This window comes from Pseudopodoces humilis, chromosome 28 (genome assembly GCF_049639895.1).
Source record: "Pseudopodoces humilis isolate 2021_Gansu_Grassland_sample_001 chromosome 28, ASM4963989v1, whole genome shotgun sequence".
Taxonomy (NCBI): Eukaryota; Metazoa; Chordata; class Aves; order Passeriformes; family Paridae; genus Pseudopodoces; species Pseudopodoces humilis.
Genome location: NC_142227.1, coordinates 5,489,974 through 5,509,582, shown reverse-complemented (window position 1 = coordinate 5,509,582; position 19,609 = coordinate 5,489,974). Strand labels below are relative to the sequence as shown.

At 40.6% G+C, this 19,609-nt stretch overlaps 2 protein-coding genes across 2 annotated transcripts in view; both read left to right on the top strand.

Moving 5' to 3' along the window:
• The window catches only part of LMNB2 (lamin B2), a 38,665-nt gene extending 20,289 nt beyond the window's left edge, over positions 1–18,376 (top strand). The window contains exons 4-12 of the mRNA XM_005531370.3: positions 636–761; positions 3,165–3,335; positions 6,521–6,646; positions 6,845–7,065; positions 7,658–7,949; positions 8,466–8,573; positions 9,387–9,506; positions 10,885–10,986; positions 12,090–18,376. Of these exons, the coding sequence (XP_005531427.1) occupies positions 636–761; positions 3,165–3,335; positions 6,521–6,646; positions 6,845–7,065; positions 7,658–7,949; positions 8,466–8,573; positions 9,387–9,506; positions 10,885–10,986; positions 12,090–12,131 (1,308 nt within the window). The 3' untranslated portion in view covers positions 12,132–18,376. The remainder of the gene's footprint in view (positions 1–635; positions 762–3,164; positions 3,336–6,520; positions 6,647–6,844; positions 7,066–7,657; positions 7,950–8,465; positions 8,574–9,386; positions 9,507–10,884; positions 10,987–12,089) is intronic.
• Positions 18,377–18,583: 207 nt separating this feature from the next.
• On the top strand, positions 18,584–19,307 carry TIMM13 (translocase of inner mitochondrial membrane 13). Its single transcript, XM_005531369.3, has 3 exons — positions 18,584–18,784; positions 18,928–18,996; positions 19,072–19,307. Exons 1-3 carry the CDS (start codon positions 18,659–18,661, stop codon positions 19,168–19,170), a joined length of 294 nt encoding a protein of 97 aa, XP_005531426.1. The 5' UTR covers positions 18,584–18,658; the 3' UTR covers positions 19,171–19,307.
• Positions 19,308–19,609: the final 302 nt, after the last annotated feature.

The following is a 19,609-nucleotide window of genomic DNA, read 5'->3' as shown; positions in this document are numbered from 1 at the left end:
CACCTTGCTTACTGCTGAACCTTTGGATGGCCCTCTTTGATACAAAAATAAATTTTAAGAAATCTCTGTAAAACAACCAAAGCAACACAGTGTTTTACACATTTTGCTCAGAAGCTTTTATTTAAAGATTTCTGATGTTTCTATATTCATGGGATACTGGGTTATTAAATGTTGTCCTTTGTAAGGTCCTGCATAATTTTACACTTGTGCTGGAGTACCCAGTGGGACCATGCTAGCAAGAAAAAGAAAGTGCAACATATTGTGCTTGAGGAATTAATAATCCTTGGCTCCTGTATCAGAATGTATTGAACTAATCCTACATTTTAAATAGTTGGTATGCAAACATATAAGTTTTGTTTAAGTATCAATTAACACACACACACACATGGTTTTTTATGTTGTTTTGTTGTTATTGTTTGTTTGTTTGGGTTTTTGTTTGGGTTTTTTTTTGGGCCTTTGTTTATTTATTGCGTTCTTTCTGGTGATGGTGTGGGCTAGCTTTCTTTAAATCAGTGGCTTAACATTAGATTTGTTATTGTGAGTAACTGGTCCAAAGACATCAGATGAAGACCACAAAAGGTTTATGGATGAAAGATAGGAATCCAGACAAAATTATCTTTAAAATTCCTTATTAGGCTGAAGATGGTCATGCTGTGGCAAAGAAGCAGTTGGAGAAGGAAACACTTATGCGTGTGGACCTGGAAAATCGGTGCCAGAGTTTGCAAGAAGATCTGGATTTCAGGAAGAATGTGTTTGAGGAGGTATTATCAATCTAGTAATCTTACCACTGTCCAAAGTAAATGTAGCTTTTAATCAAATTGACTATGAGCAACTACTAACTAGTCCAGGTAGAGAAAATCTGTATTACCTTTCCTATGAATGGGTTGAGTAATAAAATAGGTAAAGGTTTTACATATTTTTACATGGTAAATCAGTGGTGGAGTCAGTATGAAAGCTAGGTGACCAGAGTATTTTTCCATGGGCAGGTGAATTCATAGAGTGCTGATATGGGAAAGGGAAAAGTTTCTTCTTGTTTCCTCTCTCTGGACCTGGTTGCATGGCCCTGCTCTTTACTTAAACCAGCTTTTGTTGCTGGACCTGATGATAACCTGATTTTATTGACTAGAACGGTATGCAACTGCCTTGCTTATTGCATAGGTATTTTTCTGCCTGTTAAGTGAATGGCTCTAGTGAAGACCAAAACTTTTGTAATAGTGGGAATTGGGAAAGGGAAGCATGATTTTCTCTCCATACCAGATGAAAAGTGTTATGTCTTTTTATTCCATCTCTGTTAGTTCTGCAAGCTCATTCAGTGAGTGGCTGCTCAGTAGTTGCCACATGTTTCTGCTGTTCATCTCACCTGCTCCAGGTGTGATGCTTGGCTCACCAGTCACCTAACCATTTCAACCAGATTAACTAGAAAAATACTAAAGTTTTTTGGTTGAGTTTTATTTTTGACTGCTTAGTGGCTGAGTTGTTTCACCACAGAATCCAAATGAGTGCTCAGACTGGTTTAAAGGAGGGGACAGGGCTGTGTGGCTAAGGATGTGGGACAGGGGCTGGAGAAGGGCAACAAAAACAGCCAGGGAGGTCCCCCTGAGATGTACTAACCATTGTTCTCACTTCCATGCCCTGGAGCAGTTGCATTGCTATACTGACTGCAGTGACAGATCCTTGTTTGGTTGTAGGACCTTAAAATAAATTTTCTTCTTGGGGAGAATGTGTTGCTATTGACTGAAGGTAAAGCTAAATGAGACAGCAGAAGCTAATCTTAAAGCTTGCTGTGCTTAAGGGTGAGTGTTCTTTAGCCATCGCTGAAGCTCTTTGATTCTTGTATGCACCAATTCAACACATGAAGCAATAAAGAAATTGATTTCCTTTGCGTTAGTGGATGGATTTGGTTCACTGAAAGGTCCAAGTCTCCATTAGAACTGAGACATTGTGACTGGGAGTGTGGCAAGTTAGGCCTACTTATTCTGGCGGTGTTGAACTGCTGGATCCACTCAGCCCTTCACCTAATCCTTTGTAGTCCCCCAAGACATTCCTTCAGCTTCTGGGCTGTCATTGCTTACAGATACTGAGAGACTGCTGCTTGCTAGTTTTCTTGGTGTAAAAATTAACCACAGAAAGAAAAGCTTCTTCCATATCACTTCATAGCACATTGCTGTTAGTAAAAGGACATGTTTCTGGGGATCTATTTTTACTTTATTTTAGATGTAGAGCATTTTTACAAAACAACTAGTAAAGCTGGTTTGAATATATGCGTTAGCTTGCTGTGACTCTAGTCTAGCAAAATTGAGCCTTGCCTCACTTGTTGTTGTTCCTCATGGCCCTGCTGCTAACTTCAGGCCTCCTCCCAGTACTGAGAACCACTCATTGGTTGGTTGTCCTGCCCTGAAGAAAGAAACTGTTTTTCTCGTACTGCACATTCAGACCTGGCCAGGTCTGTATGAATAAGTGCATGAAGTAAGCCTTACCTTACTAGTTTGCAACCAGTGTTCTTAAGAACAGTAAACTTGTACTTTTCTAAAAATGAAAATTTCGTAGCACAAACTCTGATCATAAAAGATTATGTCTTCAGGATTGCTTGGGTTGCTGTTTTATTAATATTCTAATCAAAATCTAGTAAGAAGGGGTCATCAAGTATATGGAATATAGATGAGATCTGCATGTACTTAAGACTGAAATTTGAAGATGCAGGTTTTTTCTATAATTTTTTTTTATATATATATAATGTTCATAAAAGGTGGTAATTTTCATCTGACTCCTTGCAGACTGCTATTGTAATGTCAGGATGTATATTGAGAAGGACAGGGTTTGTAGTGCAGCATATGGAATCTCTCTGCTATGTAAAAATGGATGCTTTTTCACCACTCTTCTACCCATTTTGACTTTTGTAGCATAAAACAGCTCCTTAGACAGTATATGGCTATTTTTGAAGCTGGTTTTAAGTTGGATCACTTCTAAGAATTACATCTTGACAAATGAGAACAGTAACTTGAATCTGTTAGTGCATGCAGCAAATCCCAGGCTTAAATGCCTGTAGTACTGTAGCTCCATTATACTAAATAGTACTGCAGTAGTTAATTGTTGTCAGAATGTAACTGCTTGTACTGTGTTACCTTAGTGTGGGAATTTGACCCTCTTCTTTTGTGTATGTGTAGGAAATAAGGGAAACAAGAAAACGACATGAACATCGTTTGATTGAGGTGGACACAAGCCGCCAACAGGAGTATGAATCCAAAATGACTCAGGCTCTGGAGGATCTGCGAAATCAACATGATGAACAAGTCAAACTGTATAAGATGGAGCTGGAGCAGACCTATCAGGCTAAGGTAACAACTGCTGTCCATAGCGCTGTCAGACTGGAAGCCCAGTTTGTGAGATAAAAAACACTTCTACCAGCTCTATGGCTCTTAAGGAGATGAGTAGCTATAATTTGAGGAAGTTTTGTCCCAATGTTCAAATGCCTTCCCTGGGACTTGTGTGCAGGTCCATTTCCAGGGAGTTATAGCCAAAGGTAATGGCAAGCAATAGCTTTAGCCAAGAGAGGTCAGTTAGTGAGAAAACACGTGGAGTTATTGTTGGTCTTTGCAGAAGACACAGTGGGAACAATGGATGTCATGCAGTAGCTGATTAGACAACATCTTCTGCTCTAAGGGTTCTTTTCTTACTTCAGTAGATTCAGTTTTTCTTCACAAATGGAGAGGGTAGAGAAGAATTGCAATATGTCCAATGCATTGTGCATAAGAAGCTGAAGGGGGAGATTGGAGGGCTTGGAAGTGGGTGTGTCTCGGTATGGGCCTTTGCTTCGATGCAGTGAGTTTGCAAACTAATACAGACACACTGGAAGGGGCTTCTTATCTAAGAGTGCATTGTCACTTTGCTCTTACTGTAGTCTTTGCAGTGTTCTTAATCATGCCAATACACTTTTAAATATATCTAAGCCTAGCTACATTTCAATGATCTAGGTTAGTTCTGGACTGGAAAATGACTAGATGTAGCTGTGATTTCTTTGGTGACAGGGAAACTTCAGGCAAGATACCAGACCTTTCTTGACCAGCTCTGGTGATGAAAACCGTGGTATATAATTTGGAAATCATAGACTTGTAGAGTGGTTTGGACTGGAAGGGACCTTTAAAAGCCATCTAGTCCAACCCCCTGCCTTGAACAGGAACTTCTTTAAACTAGACCAGGTTGCTCAGAACCCCATCCTGGCAATTCTGTCTATTGAAAATACTTGTCAATAGTTACAGCCACTTTTTGTTCTCTTGTGCTGGAAGAGTGATGGTACTGCTAACATTGTTGTCCCTCACCCTTCACTGAAACTCCCTTTGAATTCTTTGGGTTGATGATTTGGTTTGAGAAACACTGATCTACAAATATTTAACTATTACTTATGGCAGCAACACTATAGATAATATAGTGTACATATATATATACATATATATATAGAGTATATCTATAGTATATAGATACTAGAACCCTAAAATTAAAATTAAAACCCCCAACACAGTTGGCAGGGTTGGAATTATTCCCAGAACTCTGGAATATGTAATACTTTATACAAGGAGCTATTTGGATTGACTTGTCATAGTCTGAGGGAGATACAGGATAGAAGATGCTTAGTAGAAAACTGATTTTTAAAAAAGGATGGAATATACAGATTAAGAGAATGAAAAAGTGACAAGCTTTGAACAGGGGAATGAGGAAATTATGCTGTTTTTTCCCTCCATAAAGGTGGTTGTTATGGATGAAGTTGGAATATGGAGGGAAAGGGGTTTAGCTGTCAACTTCATTCTGTGATTTCTGAACAAAGATGTGTACCTCTTAGAGAGCCAAAGCTGGGACGAATATGATGTCAAATAAAATAATTAGGTTTAGCTACTGAGCAGCTCCAGGATGAGCTGGTCTTGGGTAAAAGCTCACTTCTTGCACAGGACAAATGTGGAGCAGCTGGAGAAAGTCCAGAGGAGGCCACAAGGGTGATCCAAGGACTCCACCTCTTAGGGAGAGAGCTGAGATAGGTGGGGTGTTCAGTCTGGATAAGAAAACTCTCCAGTAAGACCTTATTGCGACTTCTGAATACTTAAAAAGGACTTCTAAGAAAGATCATAATGATCTGTGATAATAAGTGATAGAAATGCTAAGTATGAGTATGTGGCACTATGCCAGCATGACTATAAGGTAGTGAATGGCTGTTAGACTTCAAATGTTTTTTAATTTTAAACTTTACAAGAAGTAATGGAGTGTGTAGTTGAAGTTCCTTCAAAATCCGTAGCCTAAAGAAGGCTCTGTTTTTGCTGCTCAGAAGCTAGTGAACAGCAGAGCTAATGAAGATTGATTTTATAAACCTTTGTGCTGTGTGACTAAAGAACATCTTCTGCCTCTAACTGTTCTTACAATTGGATTGGTTTAGTTTTTGAGTGGATTCCATGGTGTGGCAAAATTGTTGAAGTTCAGCTCTAAGGCATGCAAAAGATGCATTTTCTAGCTCTCTGCTTTCATGAAACTTACCTTGTAAGAGTTCTGGTTTTGCTATCTCTGTTTTGGTTAAAATTAACCACTAGAAATTAAGCTTGTTCGCTAGGTGAATTTAACAAAAAAATTAGAAACAAAATGCATATTGGCAACTATTAAGGAAAGAGAAGAAAACCAAACCCATTGTTTTGCCTCAGGGACAGGATGTCATCTGGAGTGCCACAGGTAGTTTTATTGTTTCTTGCAAAGGTACCACAGACTAATACAGAACAGACTGACAGACAATTTAGAGTGGGAAACAAGTCATGCATGAGAATATTTTAAAAAAAACTTCATCTGGTAAAGACATGCATTGAGAGAAGTGAAAGATACATTGGATGTCTGATAAAGGATAAATAGCAAGGTGAATGAGGAATGATTGTTTATTGTTTTTTCAGTAGGAGCAGGGACAGTAAATGTCCAGTGAGAATGCCCAGACTGAGAAGAAACAAAAAGTATTGTTCTCTAACATAGAGCTAAAGTCATTGCCCCAAAAATTCAAAAACCAGAGACAAATTACTGCCTGAGAAATCCACTGAGAGATAGTAAGCAGCAAAATATTGTCTCTGATTGAGGAAGTTCCTGAGTTGCACATAGCAGGCAGAGACATAATACCCATGGAATATTTTATTGAATTAGTCTCTGGGCATCCAGGGGACTGTTTGACTAGGACATGAAGTAGATGGGCAGACTTTGCTGTCACCCAGTGTGATTTGCCTTAGGACAAGCAAGCAGAGCATGTGGTCAATTTTTTGGAAACTAAGGTTGCTTTTATAATGGAAGGGCTAATAGAGTAATTTTTTAACAGCATAAGCAAATCCTATAGAAATAGATTTTCTTTTGGTCCTTAGGGCATTCCTTAATGTTATGCAGTTCCTATCCTAAACTTACCAGACCATTTAAATTTTTTTAAAATTAAATAGTTGCTACTTTTTTACTAAAAGGATATTGCAAGATTTGTAACTCAGTACAAGTGAGCTGTATAAAACTTACTTTCCAGCTGGAGAATGCCAAATTGTCCTCTGACCAAAATGACAAAGCTGCTGGTGCAGCTCGAGAGGAGCTGAAGGAGGCTCGCATGAGGATAGAAGCTCTCAGCTACCAGCTTTCTGGTCTTCAGAAACAGGTAAAGGGACTAAATTGGCTTTCATCTCAAACACACAGCTGTTTTGTGTGAATGTATTAACATTTCTGACCCTTCATATTTTCTGAATTTTACATGGAGAAATCTTTGTTATGTTCATTTGGAACAGAGAAGGGTTTTAACTTTTTGAGTGGACCTGTATGGATGCCAGGTGGACTTTTTCTTGTGCTGTGTGCCTAGGCCAGTGCAGCAGAAGATCGCATTCGGGAACTGGAGGAAATGATGGCTGGTGAGCGGGAGAAGTTTAGGAAGATGCTGGATGCAAAGGAGAAGGAAATGACTGACATGAGGGACCAGATGCAGCTTCAGCTTACGGAGTACCAAGAACTGCTTGATGTTAAATTAGCACTGGACATGGAGATTAGTGCTTACCGAAAACTCCTGGAAGGAGAAGAGGAAAGGTGCGTAAAGATTCCACTTTCTTTTCTAAAGACTCACAAAGTGTTATTTTCACTTCTCGCACTTTTTTACTACTTGAGCAGGAATGACCAGATTTCCATCCCCTGAAGTTATACTGGCTTCACACCACAATGTTGTTGCATGAACACATGCACGGAGCACTTGTTCTCAACTGAATACTGTCCTTATTTTGGGTTTTTGTAATGGTCTTGGAGTATAATGATTGCTTACAATATATATATAATTCCGTGCTTGGTCTTCATATCATCTTTTTGCTTAAGAGCTTGTACTTCTGTGGTTTTAAATCACGAGGCCCAAGAGTAGTGTGTTTAGTAGTACCTGTACTGGAGAGAGGGGTTAAGTGATCTGTGTTGCTCTCAATAGCACTGCTTTCCATGTCACATGGTCATACTGCGAGAACATTCCTTAGGGATGGGTAGCCCACTCCTCCTCATGTGTGCAGTCCTCTTGACATACAGAGTTAGGATGCTGTCAGCCTCAGCACACATTGCAGTCTGGTTATTTGAGGATATTGTAGCTTTGTAAGTGGTTCTCTGGGTGAGTTAATTAAAATGCTTTCTTGGTTGTGTTAAGGTTGAAGCTCTCTCCAAGTCCCTCCTCCCGTGTCACAGTCTCTCGGGCTACCTCCAGCAGCAGCAGCAGCAGCACTTCAATTGTTCGCTCTTCCCGAGGCAAGAGAAAACGTATTGAAGCAGAGGAGCTTTCTGGCAGTGGAACAAGTGGGATCGGCACTGGAAGTATCAGTGGCAGCAGTAGTAGCAGTAGCTTTCAAATGTCCCAGCAAGCTTCAGCAACAGGAAGTATCAGCATAGAAGAAATAGACCTGGAGGGCAAATATGTTCAGCTTAAGAACAACTCGGAGAAGGTGAGCATCAGCAGAACTCATAGAAAACAAGGAGGAGCTAAATTGAGATGATACACAGCCTTTTGCAGCATGAGTAGGTGCGGCCAATGTGGAGAGCAGGAGCAGCATCTCAAGGTGCAGCATCCTGCAGGAATTAATGGTGGCTTTGAAAAGTTGAACATAATGATGGGCTGACATGCTGCAGGAAGAGAATACAATTTGTGTCCCAAATGTGTAAATGTGTGCTGGGGCATTGCTCACAGAAATGAGCTAGTCTGCTAGCTGCTAGCCTGGTATCTAGCAGAACTTTGTAGTGTGAAATGGATATCTTTTAAAATTTTGCTGAATGACCTTATGGGATTTAGACTTTCAGACTCTGACTGGATATAGGCAGATACTTTCAAGGTAGAATGCAAATGTCTAACAACCATATAAATAAATTTATATTCCCATTATTTTAATAACAAAGACCTATACTCTGATGCCTGTTTGTTGTGTTTTGTTCACTCTGAATAACTTTCTGACTCTCTCCATTAGGATCAGTCTTTGGGTAACTGGAGACTGAAAAGACAAATTGGAGATGGAGATGAAATTGCTTACAAATTTACTCCTAAGTATGTCCTCAGAGCTGGGCAGACTGTTACAGTAAGTTATATTTACAGTATGTCAACAACATATTCTTCTTTGATGCGCTGGCAGTTGGAAATCTTGAAGTCTGGTACAGCCTGATTTGGTGTATAACTTTTGAGTTAATGGGTCTCACTCTACAGAACCAGGATTTCAGTTATAAAAATGCAAAACAAAAAATTAATTTCTACATTAGTACTTCAGTATTTAAGACCATTTTTTTGGGCACAGAGAAAGTTGAAGAAAAAGGTATTTTGGGGGATTAGTTAAGAACTATTTGTTTCCAAACACCTTTGCCCAGGTTTAGAACCCTAATCCTGCTCAACCTCTTAAAAAATTTGGAGCAGTTCAGAGCATTCATTCAGACTAGTAGACTGTAGTTAAGACTGGACATTCTCAGCATTAACTGTGGTAAAACAGCAGCTTTTCAATACTTTTGCATTTTATTTTTAGACTGCAACAGATGTTCTTTTAGGAAGAAACATATGTATCTTTTAATCACTTTCAGCTATTTCTGGTTAAGTATCAATTGTTCAGATACATATAAAAGATCAAGTTGATACACTACATGCTGCTTTTTGCCTTGGCTCCATACAGTATGGTTATTGAGACAGTGGTAGGAGAAATTTGTTCAGAAAGGAATTCATGACTGCAGTATTAGATTTTTTTTTAATACCTTACTACAAGTGTAGCTAAAAGTAGGGTAAAACTGCCATTTGAATTCAGAAAAGAAATTTAGTATGTAGAGAGATGTAGGAGAATTAGAGGAATATGTATATTTAAAAGAAAAAATTGGATAAATAGCTAATTACAGATTGTTGTTCTCTCTAGATCTGGGGTGCAGATGCAGGTGTATCTCATAGTCCCCCTTCTGTTCTCGTGTGGAAGAATCAAGGCAGCTGGGGCACTGGTGGAAATATCCGCACTTACCTTGTAAACTCTGAAGGAGAGGTAGGCTGTGTCCATGGGCTGGGTTATCTCCCAAACTCTTAATCTGAGGGTGAGGTGACATGACACATTGACAAAATCCTGATTGTAAGCTCTCTGCTGACAGTTTATAACAGTAAAATAATTAGGTTTCTGTACATATCTCTGACATTTTTGAGATATTTTTGAAAACTGTGATCATCATGATTATGCCCATAGACACTTTTTTCCTATTTTAGAAGAATACCCTGCTAGTAGAGAATTTGTTTGGAATTTGAGTATGTACTTTCACATGAGACAAAGAAAAGAAGCATTTCTGGCAATTCATACTTCCATTATATAGTTCCTGTGATGTTCTGAGGTGCAATGTAAGCATTAATGTAGAAAGATAGTTGTCCTTTCCATGTTAGAAGCGTAAGTTCCCATTTGGCAGATGTTCCTGAGCATTCTGCATTGTCCTACATCTGCCCACAGTTAATTTTTTTAAAACCATTCCTGCAGATGACTTTTGCAAGGGAAAGTCGTGCCTTGGCTGTTAGTCATAACCATGCCATTATCCCAGCATTCTGATAGCAGTAGGAAAAGAAAGCAGACAAGAGTTGTATCAGTTTTTGTGTTGCCTTTCTTGCTGGCAGTTCTGGAAGAACTTTGTTTGCAGGGTGAGGTAGGAGGGGGATAATTTGTACAAATAGAAAGCTAACACTCTCAGTATTCGAACTGTGTGGTCAAACTAGTATCTGAAAAAATTTCAAATCCATGTCTGTTTTCACTATGGTTACTTTTAGTATCCCTGCTTAGGAGTGTATGTTAAGGGCAACATTTTCCACAATTAGAGATTTTCACCTGTGATTTCCATGGTGCAAGTAGGCAGAAGAAATTCTTACCATTAAGAAGTGTTAAAAATAATTTAGTAATAAAGGAAGCTTCCTGGGGTTTTAGAATTCTCTTTAGTGCCTGCCTTGTAAGACCATACTGATAACCAACATATGCAATTAAAATTGAATATTTACTAGAAATTGGAATATTCTTTATGTTGTGTAATCATACTGAGAAAGTTTAGTATCTCACATTACGCTGTATCTCAGCATCTATCTGTGTCTGTTGTGACTGTATGTAAAATTGACTACCGTTCACCTGAAACATGTCTGCTTCCTCTTAAATCCCAGTGTAATGAAAGAAAATTATAGTGGCTTAATTACATTACCATGTCTTTTAGTATGCAGAAATAGGAATGATGTTGTGGTGTACAGGATATTGCCAGTATTTGCTTACATAGCTAGTGTTAAATCTAGGCCAAATTGCTTTAAACTCTCCAAAATTTAATAAGGATATTATATTGATTGTATAGCAAAAACTTAAGGGAGAGAGTCTTGGCTATCTCCTTATCTGTCATTTTGTGTAGGAAGTTGCAGTGAGAAGTGTTACTAAATCAGTAGTCGTGCGAGAGAATGAAGAGGAAGAAGATGAAACAGAATATGGAGAGGAAGAACTTTTCAACCAACAGGTAATCAGATGCAGACCAGATGTTTAACTTGCACCTCATCATTTGGATCGGTTGGGCATAAGATTGTGGGGTGGGGGGGCATCCCCCTTCAACTTTAGTCAGCTCTGAGCTTCCTTGTCCTTTCTTCCAATGGTTGCTTGCAACATTGCAGTGCACCAAGAGAGGACAATGTGAGCAGTGCTGCCAGAAATTACTGCTGAGATCTATCCTGGTACAGCCCAGGCAGTGGCTGATGCCAGCTCAGGATATCTGTGCTTCAGATCACACATTTGTAGCATTAGCAAGCAGTGTTCCTCCCAGTATCTGCTGCTCTGTGCAACAGAGCTGGAACATTCTTGCTGGAAGCAGATTTCCAGATAATGACTGAAAACCAGGAATGGGGGTGCTTCTCTTGCTGCAAGCTTCAGCTTATTGGTTTATTTCCTGATACACTATACCTTCTACACTGGAAATAAACTCGGTTTTTCTTAATAATACCACCTGTATGTTATGATAACCTTTAGCTTAATAATGTGAAATAAGCGACCAGCAGTTGACAGAGCAAAAAAAGGAGAAAGGCATATAGATGATACCAGAAAATATTTTAGATTTGAAACTCAAGGGATTTGTTCTTCTGATCAATGGCTGTTAGTACCTCTTTTCACAAGTAACCTATTCTGTGCAGGTATGCAATTGTGTTCTCAAAGCTTTTTTGGTCCCAAGGAATGAGAAGTGTATTTGTAGTATAAAACAACTGATTGTTCTTACCCAAAAAGAAGCTATGCAGTAGACATATCTCTGAAATGGAATCAGCATTTGAAATAAAGGAACTGGCTGGTCTTGAGCTAATGGCATCACAATTTTCATTTGTCATCTGTATCACTGTTGGAAATGTGGAGACTAACCAGTCAACCCATTGCAGGAAACCACAGCCAGAGGAGCAGTGTGTCAGTCCTGGCAGCAGAGTAGGGCATGTGCTCTACTTCCTCTTATGTAGTGATGTTCCTTTAATGTAACTAAACTACTAAAAAAGTGCTTTTGGAACTGAGATGATAATCAGAGTCTAGGCTTGCAATCTGAATAGCTGGTAAGAACTGAATTCAACTCTGTCTATTTTATTTTAGGGTGATCCCAGAACAACCTCTAGAGGATGCTCAGTGATGTGAAAAAAGAAGAAACTATTATTTGCGCTTTTCCCCCTTCATTTATTTCCTTTTAATTTTTATTTTTTCCTTCCAGAGCCACTGAAAACTATTTTTATATGCATCACCTATTTCTTTGAAGTTTTCTCCTTGGTACATTTTTATATGAAAAAAAAACTTTACTGAACAAAACTTCCAGGATTTTTAATAGATTTCTTTATTTTTCCCTCTTTATTGAAACACTATATTAGAATGCAGTATTTTTCCCCATACAGAATTTAAGTCTTACTTAGAAATTTAAAGCAGAAAAGAGATTTTTAGCTAAAATGAGATGAGACTCCTTGAGTGTACGGTAAATCTATAATTACATATAGAACCAGTATAATACCCCCAGAAAAAGGTTTAATGAAGTGTGTTCATCTACAGGGCCCTGGGAGAGATTCACAGAGTGTTTCCTCCACAGTTGTAGAAATGCTAGTATTTTGCCTGGAATCGTCAGCAATTCCCAGCTTAGGAAAATAAGATCACAGATTCATTCAAAGTGCTATTTCACAATTGCAATGTCACATGGAAGCTTCATTTTAGGCATTTTTGACTCAGGACCTTGCCATTGTGTCTTTCTCCAATGTTTGACAGTCCAATAGTAAAACATCTGGGTCTGTCACACCTGAGCTCCATGTCATCATTTCAGAAGATGGAGAATGGTGGGTTCTGCTTCTTAAATATACACACCATCCTAAGTTGGAAGTGTCCAACCCAGAGTTTGAACTGTTTGATTTTTAGGGGATTTTGCCATTGTCACAAGTTAAATCATGGACACAAATTATGATATTCAGTATTTATGATTTAATAATTTTGACTTATTCAGCTTTAAAAATATTTGATTAAGATTTTAGATGTAAAACATATTTATACTTTTGGCAGTTACAAATACTGGGGATTTTAAAGGTTGTCCCATGTAAATGTTGTCCTTTTTAATCAGAGAGCTAGATATAGTTTGTTCATACTTCTCTTAGGTTCAAAGGGGCATTGTCAGGTATCCTAAGGAGCAATATTTGCAAAATAGAGCAGAAATAGTTTACTGACTTCTAAACAGTTCAAAGGAACTGCCTCTATTAAGTACGTAAGCAACATTAGAGTGCTCAAGGCGAAGTCTAACAAGGAGTGAAGGGAGAATAGTGTTTTTTATATAAAAAGTATGTTGTATGGGTAGCAGGTGATTTTTATTTTAGTAGGATGCATTTTTTATCTGACAGTGTCCGTTTAGCTTAAGGTTTCTGCCGCTGCATTTCTCTAGAGGTAACTGAGTCCCATAAGGGTTAGTATTCATCTTTAAGCATGAGGAAATATATTTGACTGCTCCAAAGAATGCAAATGTTTTTTCAACTACTAGCTGAAAAACAAACTTAGTAGTTTGGATACAAAATTTGGATACCATTTGATTCCAGCACAGAATCCCGTTTTTACCTGCACTCTTGAACTCTGATCTTGTCATTCAAATAGCTAAGACTCATCAGAAAAGTGACAAGGTTTGGATGTTTTCGGTGGCTTTCGGACATTATGTTCTCTGAACAGTATCATGACTGACAGATATAACCTAGAAAGTCGGTTTATAGTGGCTCTGACTGATGGCTTTGTTATGCAAGCAGGGTGGGAACAAAAGGGGCTTTAAGCCTCAGGATTTATTTTGCCATCTAAAAATAAATCAAAGATGCTACTTTTCTCTCTTTGAGTGGGATGACTGAGTTGCTGAAGTTAAGCTAATGGACATTTAGAATTATGTTTTAATCCATTATCGGAAGACCCATTACAAAAAAACAGGATGAAGATTTGGCTGTTTGGGCTGATGGGATAACTGCATTGATGTACTCGGCCATCTTTCTAATGTAATTTTCCCACTCTGCTTGAGTAGGTTAAATATGTAGTAAATCATGTCTCTCTCTCTCTGTAAGATGTATCTAGTGAAATTATGTTTCTCAGACATACTGTTACAATTACCTTTTCTAAATTTGTTGTTATGCAAATTAATGCAATCAGTGTAAAGTTATTTTTGCAACACACCTTCCAACCACTGGACACCATTTCCCTTTCTGACCCACAGCTTCTATAATATACTGACATAGTGTTTGAGAGCTTTTTGCTTTTTCCCTAAAAATCTATTTTTTTTTTATTTTTTACATGGGCCAGTTTTAAGACTGCTTATTCCTTTAAGATTGTCCTGTAAATTTAAGATTATTTTGTGATCTTAAATACTAAAGCAATGAATGAGTAGTTAATTTACATTTTTTGGGTGGTTTTTTGTTTGTTTCTTGTAAAGAATGGCCTCAGAAAGGCAGCTCAAATGAAGAAAAACCTCTTGCTACCTGAGCCATATTTTTCTTCAGCTACTGTATGGGGAATGTATCTTCTCGTATTCTTAAGAACTGGTGCTTGCAGATCTCTTGTAATGAGCACTGTGCCCTTGAGTAACAGTCTGCAGAATTTGTCCTTAGAATTGGAACTGTATCCTTTAACTTTGGAAACAGTTTATTTGATTCTCCAGGACCATGTTTAGGTATATAAAGGTCATATAATGTGTGATTGACACTGTGGGAGAAGCCAAGTCTGAGTGTGGATGATTCTGTTACCACAGTGCTTTTTAATAGGCTACTACAAATATGATAATAACTCCTGGCTGTAAATTACAAGACAGAGAAGAACTACTGTATCCTATGTACTTTATTTTTTGTGTTACCTTCTCCAGCCACCATCCCGGCCTCTTGCTTTTGATGTTGAGCTTTAGTCTAATGGCCCTGTGCTAGCCAGACTGGGAGGCAGTTTTGTGGCTTTACCAGGCCAAAATGCATTGTGGTTTTTTTGTTTGTTTGTTTGTTTTGTTTTTTTTTCCCTGTCTTTCCAAGATTTCTTTCCATTTTCAGGATATTTAAAGCTTTTTGTTCAAATAAAATCCAGTGTCTCCTTGCCCTCTTTTCCTCTTTGATCCTGTATATGAACCAGTCTTGACAAAATTAGAGCATGAACAGCAGTTCTATTCCAGTGCTGGTACCTGGCATAAACTTGAAGGAGAAATAGATTTGACTTGTCAGGAGAAAAATTATTTTAAGGTGTCTCTGATGAGGGAAAGGAAGCTTTTATCAGAGTAGTTACTTGAGCATAACTATCCATATGGATGTTCTTATTCCAGAAATATCGCCTTGCTCTGGATGAAATAGTAATTTTTCCTATGTGTAGCTCATAACTGAATATAATATAAAATACAGTAAGCACATCCTGCCTCCTCCTAAGCTCATGCCACATGAAAATACTTGTCTCAATAAATCCATCCAGTTGCAGACCTGTCAGGAGTGTGCTGCCTTCTGGAGTGAGTTGTGGCCTCAGAGTCCTTTGCATAGCCACTGCATGCCACTTTTCCTTGCTTCTGCATTTGTTCCTTTAACTGTTGCACTGCAATGATATACTCCAAGGAGTGGAGTGGTTGGGATTCCCTTGTTCCTGCATTTCCTGTGATTCTTTTGCTGCCGCACAGCTGTATTTCCTGTTCCACTTATTGCTTCACAGCTCTGTTTCCCAGCAGGTCTCTTTGTGTCTACATGGGGCTCCAGCTTGGCTCTGACAGAAGCAATCATTCGCACTGACATGTTGCTCACTTGTCTTCAGCTCTGTGTTGCCATTAGATGGACAGTTGGCTGCATAGTCTGTGTTTGTAGTAGGAACCAAAAGTCTCAGGAATAATACAAATATCTGCTTCCTGTGATGTAGAAGCCAGCTGAGCATATGTGCAAGCTGACAGTAGTGTGGGAATTGTACTGCAGTGTGAAAGGAGATCACTATGTGTGGTGCCTGTCCTCAGGCAATGAGACACTTCATGTTCCATTCAGGGATCTTACTGGGTTTTATACACTTCTTTTTTTCTTTTTTAATGCTTATCCTCTATAAAGGGTGTTTAACTACAACCTGAACAGAGGTTGCAGGTTAGAAGAGATGTGTAAAAATCCTCTCTACACCCCAGGACCTTGGAGAATCTGTTAATTTTATGCGCATCAGACAGGTTTTGATGCTGCAGGAAAACATGCATGCTGTATGTTCTAGATCTCTTGTAGCCACTTCTCTCATGTCTTCCCTGTTAAACCATTCTATCTCTTCTTTCTCTATCTTCTTTTGAAAGTCTTATCTCTAAACAAAGGCATATCCATATTTGGTCCTGCATTTTATTGATACTGTTGGGTCCAAGCTCTGTGTGAGCAAAGCCTTGTGAACCAGTGAGCGGAAGGTGAGACAGTGATTGCATTTTTCAAAGCACTGTTTTAGCTGAATGTCAGAACAAATTATATTGGAGAGATTGTTTTCTCATTTAAAATGGCCTGGGAAACAGAATTTTTATTTGCCCTTCAATATGCTTAGCTTTAAACCAGTTTAAAATTATTTAAAGGTGTTTGTTGGTTTTTTTATACAAGATCATATTTACATGCAATTATTATTTGTAAACATAATGCCTTTCTTGAAATGCTAAGGTCTAGAGTGAAAAAGATGTGAAAGCCTCCATTCAGAATAGCACAAGCAGTGAATTGACTTGGAGTTGCAGAAAATGTTATTTATTGAACTTCCAGATTTTCTAGTTAGCTATTACTGAAGTGACAAGTCCATCTTGGTAATGCAGATGTTACTGTATATTCAGCTACCCAGATCATTACACTAAAATTACAAGCAATAATCTGTTTTGAGCAAGTTTAAGCCAAAATGCTTTCCATTTGGGCACAAAATACAGTTGATATTTTATTTTCATAGCAGTGATGCCTTGTGACTTGAATTGTGATTTTTATTTTTATATTTTTTTTAACAAAATTTTGATTTAGATAGGTCTGGCTTGAGGGCACTGCAGTAACCACCTCCAGTCAGCTGCTGCAGACGTGTTTTTGGAAGGTTCAAGTTTTTTAAATAGAGAATTATGAAAAAGGTTGTTAACAGAAACACAAAAACAGAACAATGAAAGTGTTCACTTAAAACTTAGAAAAACTACATCATAACCTAGACTTTATCATTTCAAAGTGGTTTGGTTTTTTTTCTTTTTAGAATATGCATGCCAAATGTCTTGTCTTTTTCAATGATTTGTAATATACATTTTATGACTGGAAACTTTTTGTACAACACACTTGAATAAATGTTTTGCATTTTATTGGTTTCCTTCTGTCTATTGCCCAACACACAGGTCATGTGGGCTGTTTGAGATTATTCATCCAAGGAAGATGTTACATTTGGAGAGAGGACACAAAGAGCTGATGTCTGTGCTCCTAACAGTGATCCAGCTGAATCACAGAGTGTGTTCCAGCTGGGATCGTGGGGTGTGTCCCAACAGGGATCATGGGATGTGCTCCAGAAGCAAATGAATGCTTTCCTTAAACGTGATGGAGTTCTGGTGCAACATGCTATCCTCTCTGATCAGTACCAAGAAAAGGAGGGGGAAGAAAATTAGGAGCTGGAGCAGATAAACCTTCCCTTGCTTTCTCATCACCACTGCAGTGAAGGGGGTTTTCGATTTAACCTGCTTGATGCTAAATAAGAACGAGAGCAGATACCATCCCTGGCAGGGATGGATTCTTAGGGATGGACAGAAGCATTGCCATGAGCTGACACATTTGCCAGCCTGCTTTTGAGTCCATACCCATTTTAAAATAATATCTTAGGTGGCTGCCCCATCCTTAGCACTAGCTGATGATGCTTCTGTAGGGTGGTAGGAGTGGCTTCTGTTTGAAGTGGGCAGATCCAAAGACAGGACAATATGGTTTGCAATACTCTTGAGTGTGGACTCGGGCTAGTGAAGATGAGCAGTTTTGGCTTTAGTTCTGCTGTTGTACCCAGTAATCCCCTCCTATCATGCAATCTCCTACCTGCACATCACATCTCACCCATGAAAAAGAACTTCGTAGTGTTGTCCACTCCCGTTTACTTCTACCTCGTCTCACAGCGTTCTTTCTTGATGAAGGAAGTGTAATGGAGTTGAGGCAAGCTTTGAGGGCATGGGCCTCTCACCCGAGTCAGGTAAGGCAGAGGGAAGCCTCGAAGAACAGAAGGATGAATTCCAGAGAGAACCCAAAGGGCAGTTTCTCTCTGCGGCGATCCCAGGAGAGCTGGTGTTTCACTACGGGGCGTAGCTGGGCAGCGTTTGTGTCTGGTGATCCCGGTTTAAAGCCCCTTCCCGTTGCCTCAGTTCGTGGGGCTGCGCTGAACCCTGGTACTCCAACGCTGTTATCTGACAGGGGCCCGGCTCGGCCTCGGGGAGTCCCTTGGGAGCTCGCTCGGGGCCGCCTCCTCCGCGGTCGGCGGTGACACCAGCGCTCGGGGACACGGGCCACGAGCGGCGGCGGGACGGGCACCCCTGGGCCGGGGACGGCGTGGACCGGCCCCGCTGAGGCGGCCCGCGGAGGGGAGCGTCGCGCTCAGTCCCGCCCGGCGCGGAGGCGGAGGCGGCGCGGGGCCCGCTGGGAACCGCAGTCCCGTACGCCGCCATTTCTCCCTCCGGTAGCGCAGGGGCCCCGGCCGCGGTGACTCTGGGCATGGAGAGCGGCTTCGGCTCCGACTTCGGCTCCGGAGGAGGCGGCGGGGGGAAGCTGGACCCCGGGCTCATCATGGAGCAGGTGAAAGTGCAGATCGCCGTGGCCAACGCACAGGAGCTCTTGCAGGTCAGAAAGGGCGGCGGGGCCGGGGCCGGTCCCAGTGCGGGTCGCGGGTGACGGCCAGGCCGCCTCGCTCCCCTTGCAGCAGGGGCGGCGGCTGCGGCCGGAGCCCTCGGGCCGCGGTCCCGCTCACGGGCTCTTCTCCGCAGCGGATGACGGACAAGTGCTTTCGGAAGTGCATCGGGAAGCCAGGCGGCGCCCTGGACAACTCCGAGCAGGTGAGGACGGGCGGGAGAACTGGGGACCCGCGGGCCCCTAGCCCGGGGCTGCCTCTGAGGCTCTGTGTCCCGCAGAAGTGCATCGCCATGTGCATGGACCGGTACATGGACTCCTGGAACACAGTTTCGCGAGCCTACAATTCTCGTCTGCAGCGGGAGAGAGCCAATATGTGACGCCAGCCAGCCTCCAGGCCGAGAAGGGACCATGTGGGGAAGGGACGATCGGCCAGTCCAGGTGGTTAGGGGTGAATCCTGCAGCCTTCTCAGCCCCTGCTGTGGCAGAGCAATAAAACCTCGCTGAACCTTTTGCATCCATTGGCTTTTATTAGCACCAACTCCAGGAGAGAGTGATTTTTTATTTTTTTTCCCATGAGCTGCTTGGTTTACTTCTTGCCCTTCCCAAGTGTCCAGACTGGCCCAAGGCATTGTATCGATGGATAAATCCCTGCTGTAAAGGTTGCAACAGGCAGGGAGCCTTCTGTGGAAAACAAGGGCTAAGCCAAGCCAGCAACACAGTACCCTTGCTCAGGATTCCAGCATGGACCCATCCATAAGGTAGTCCCTTTTCATTAGTGGAAAGCTGCTAGAATATTATCCACAAGCCACCTTGGCT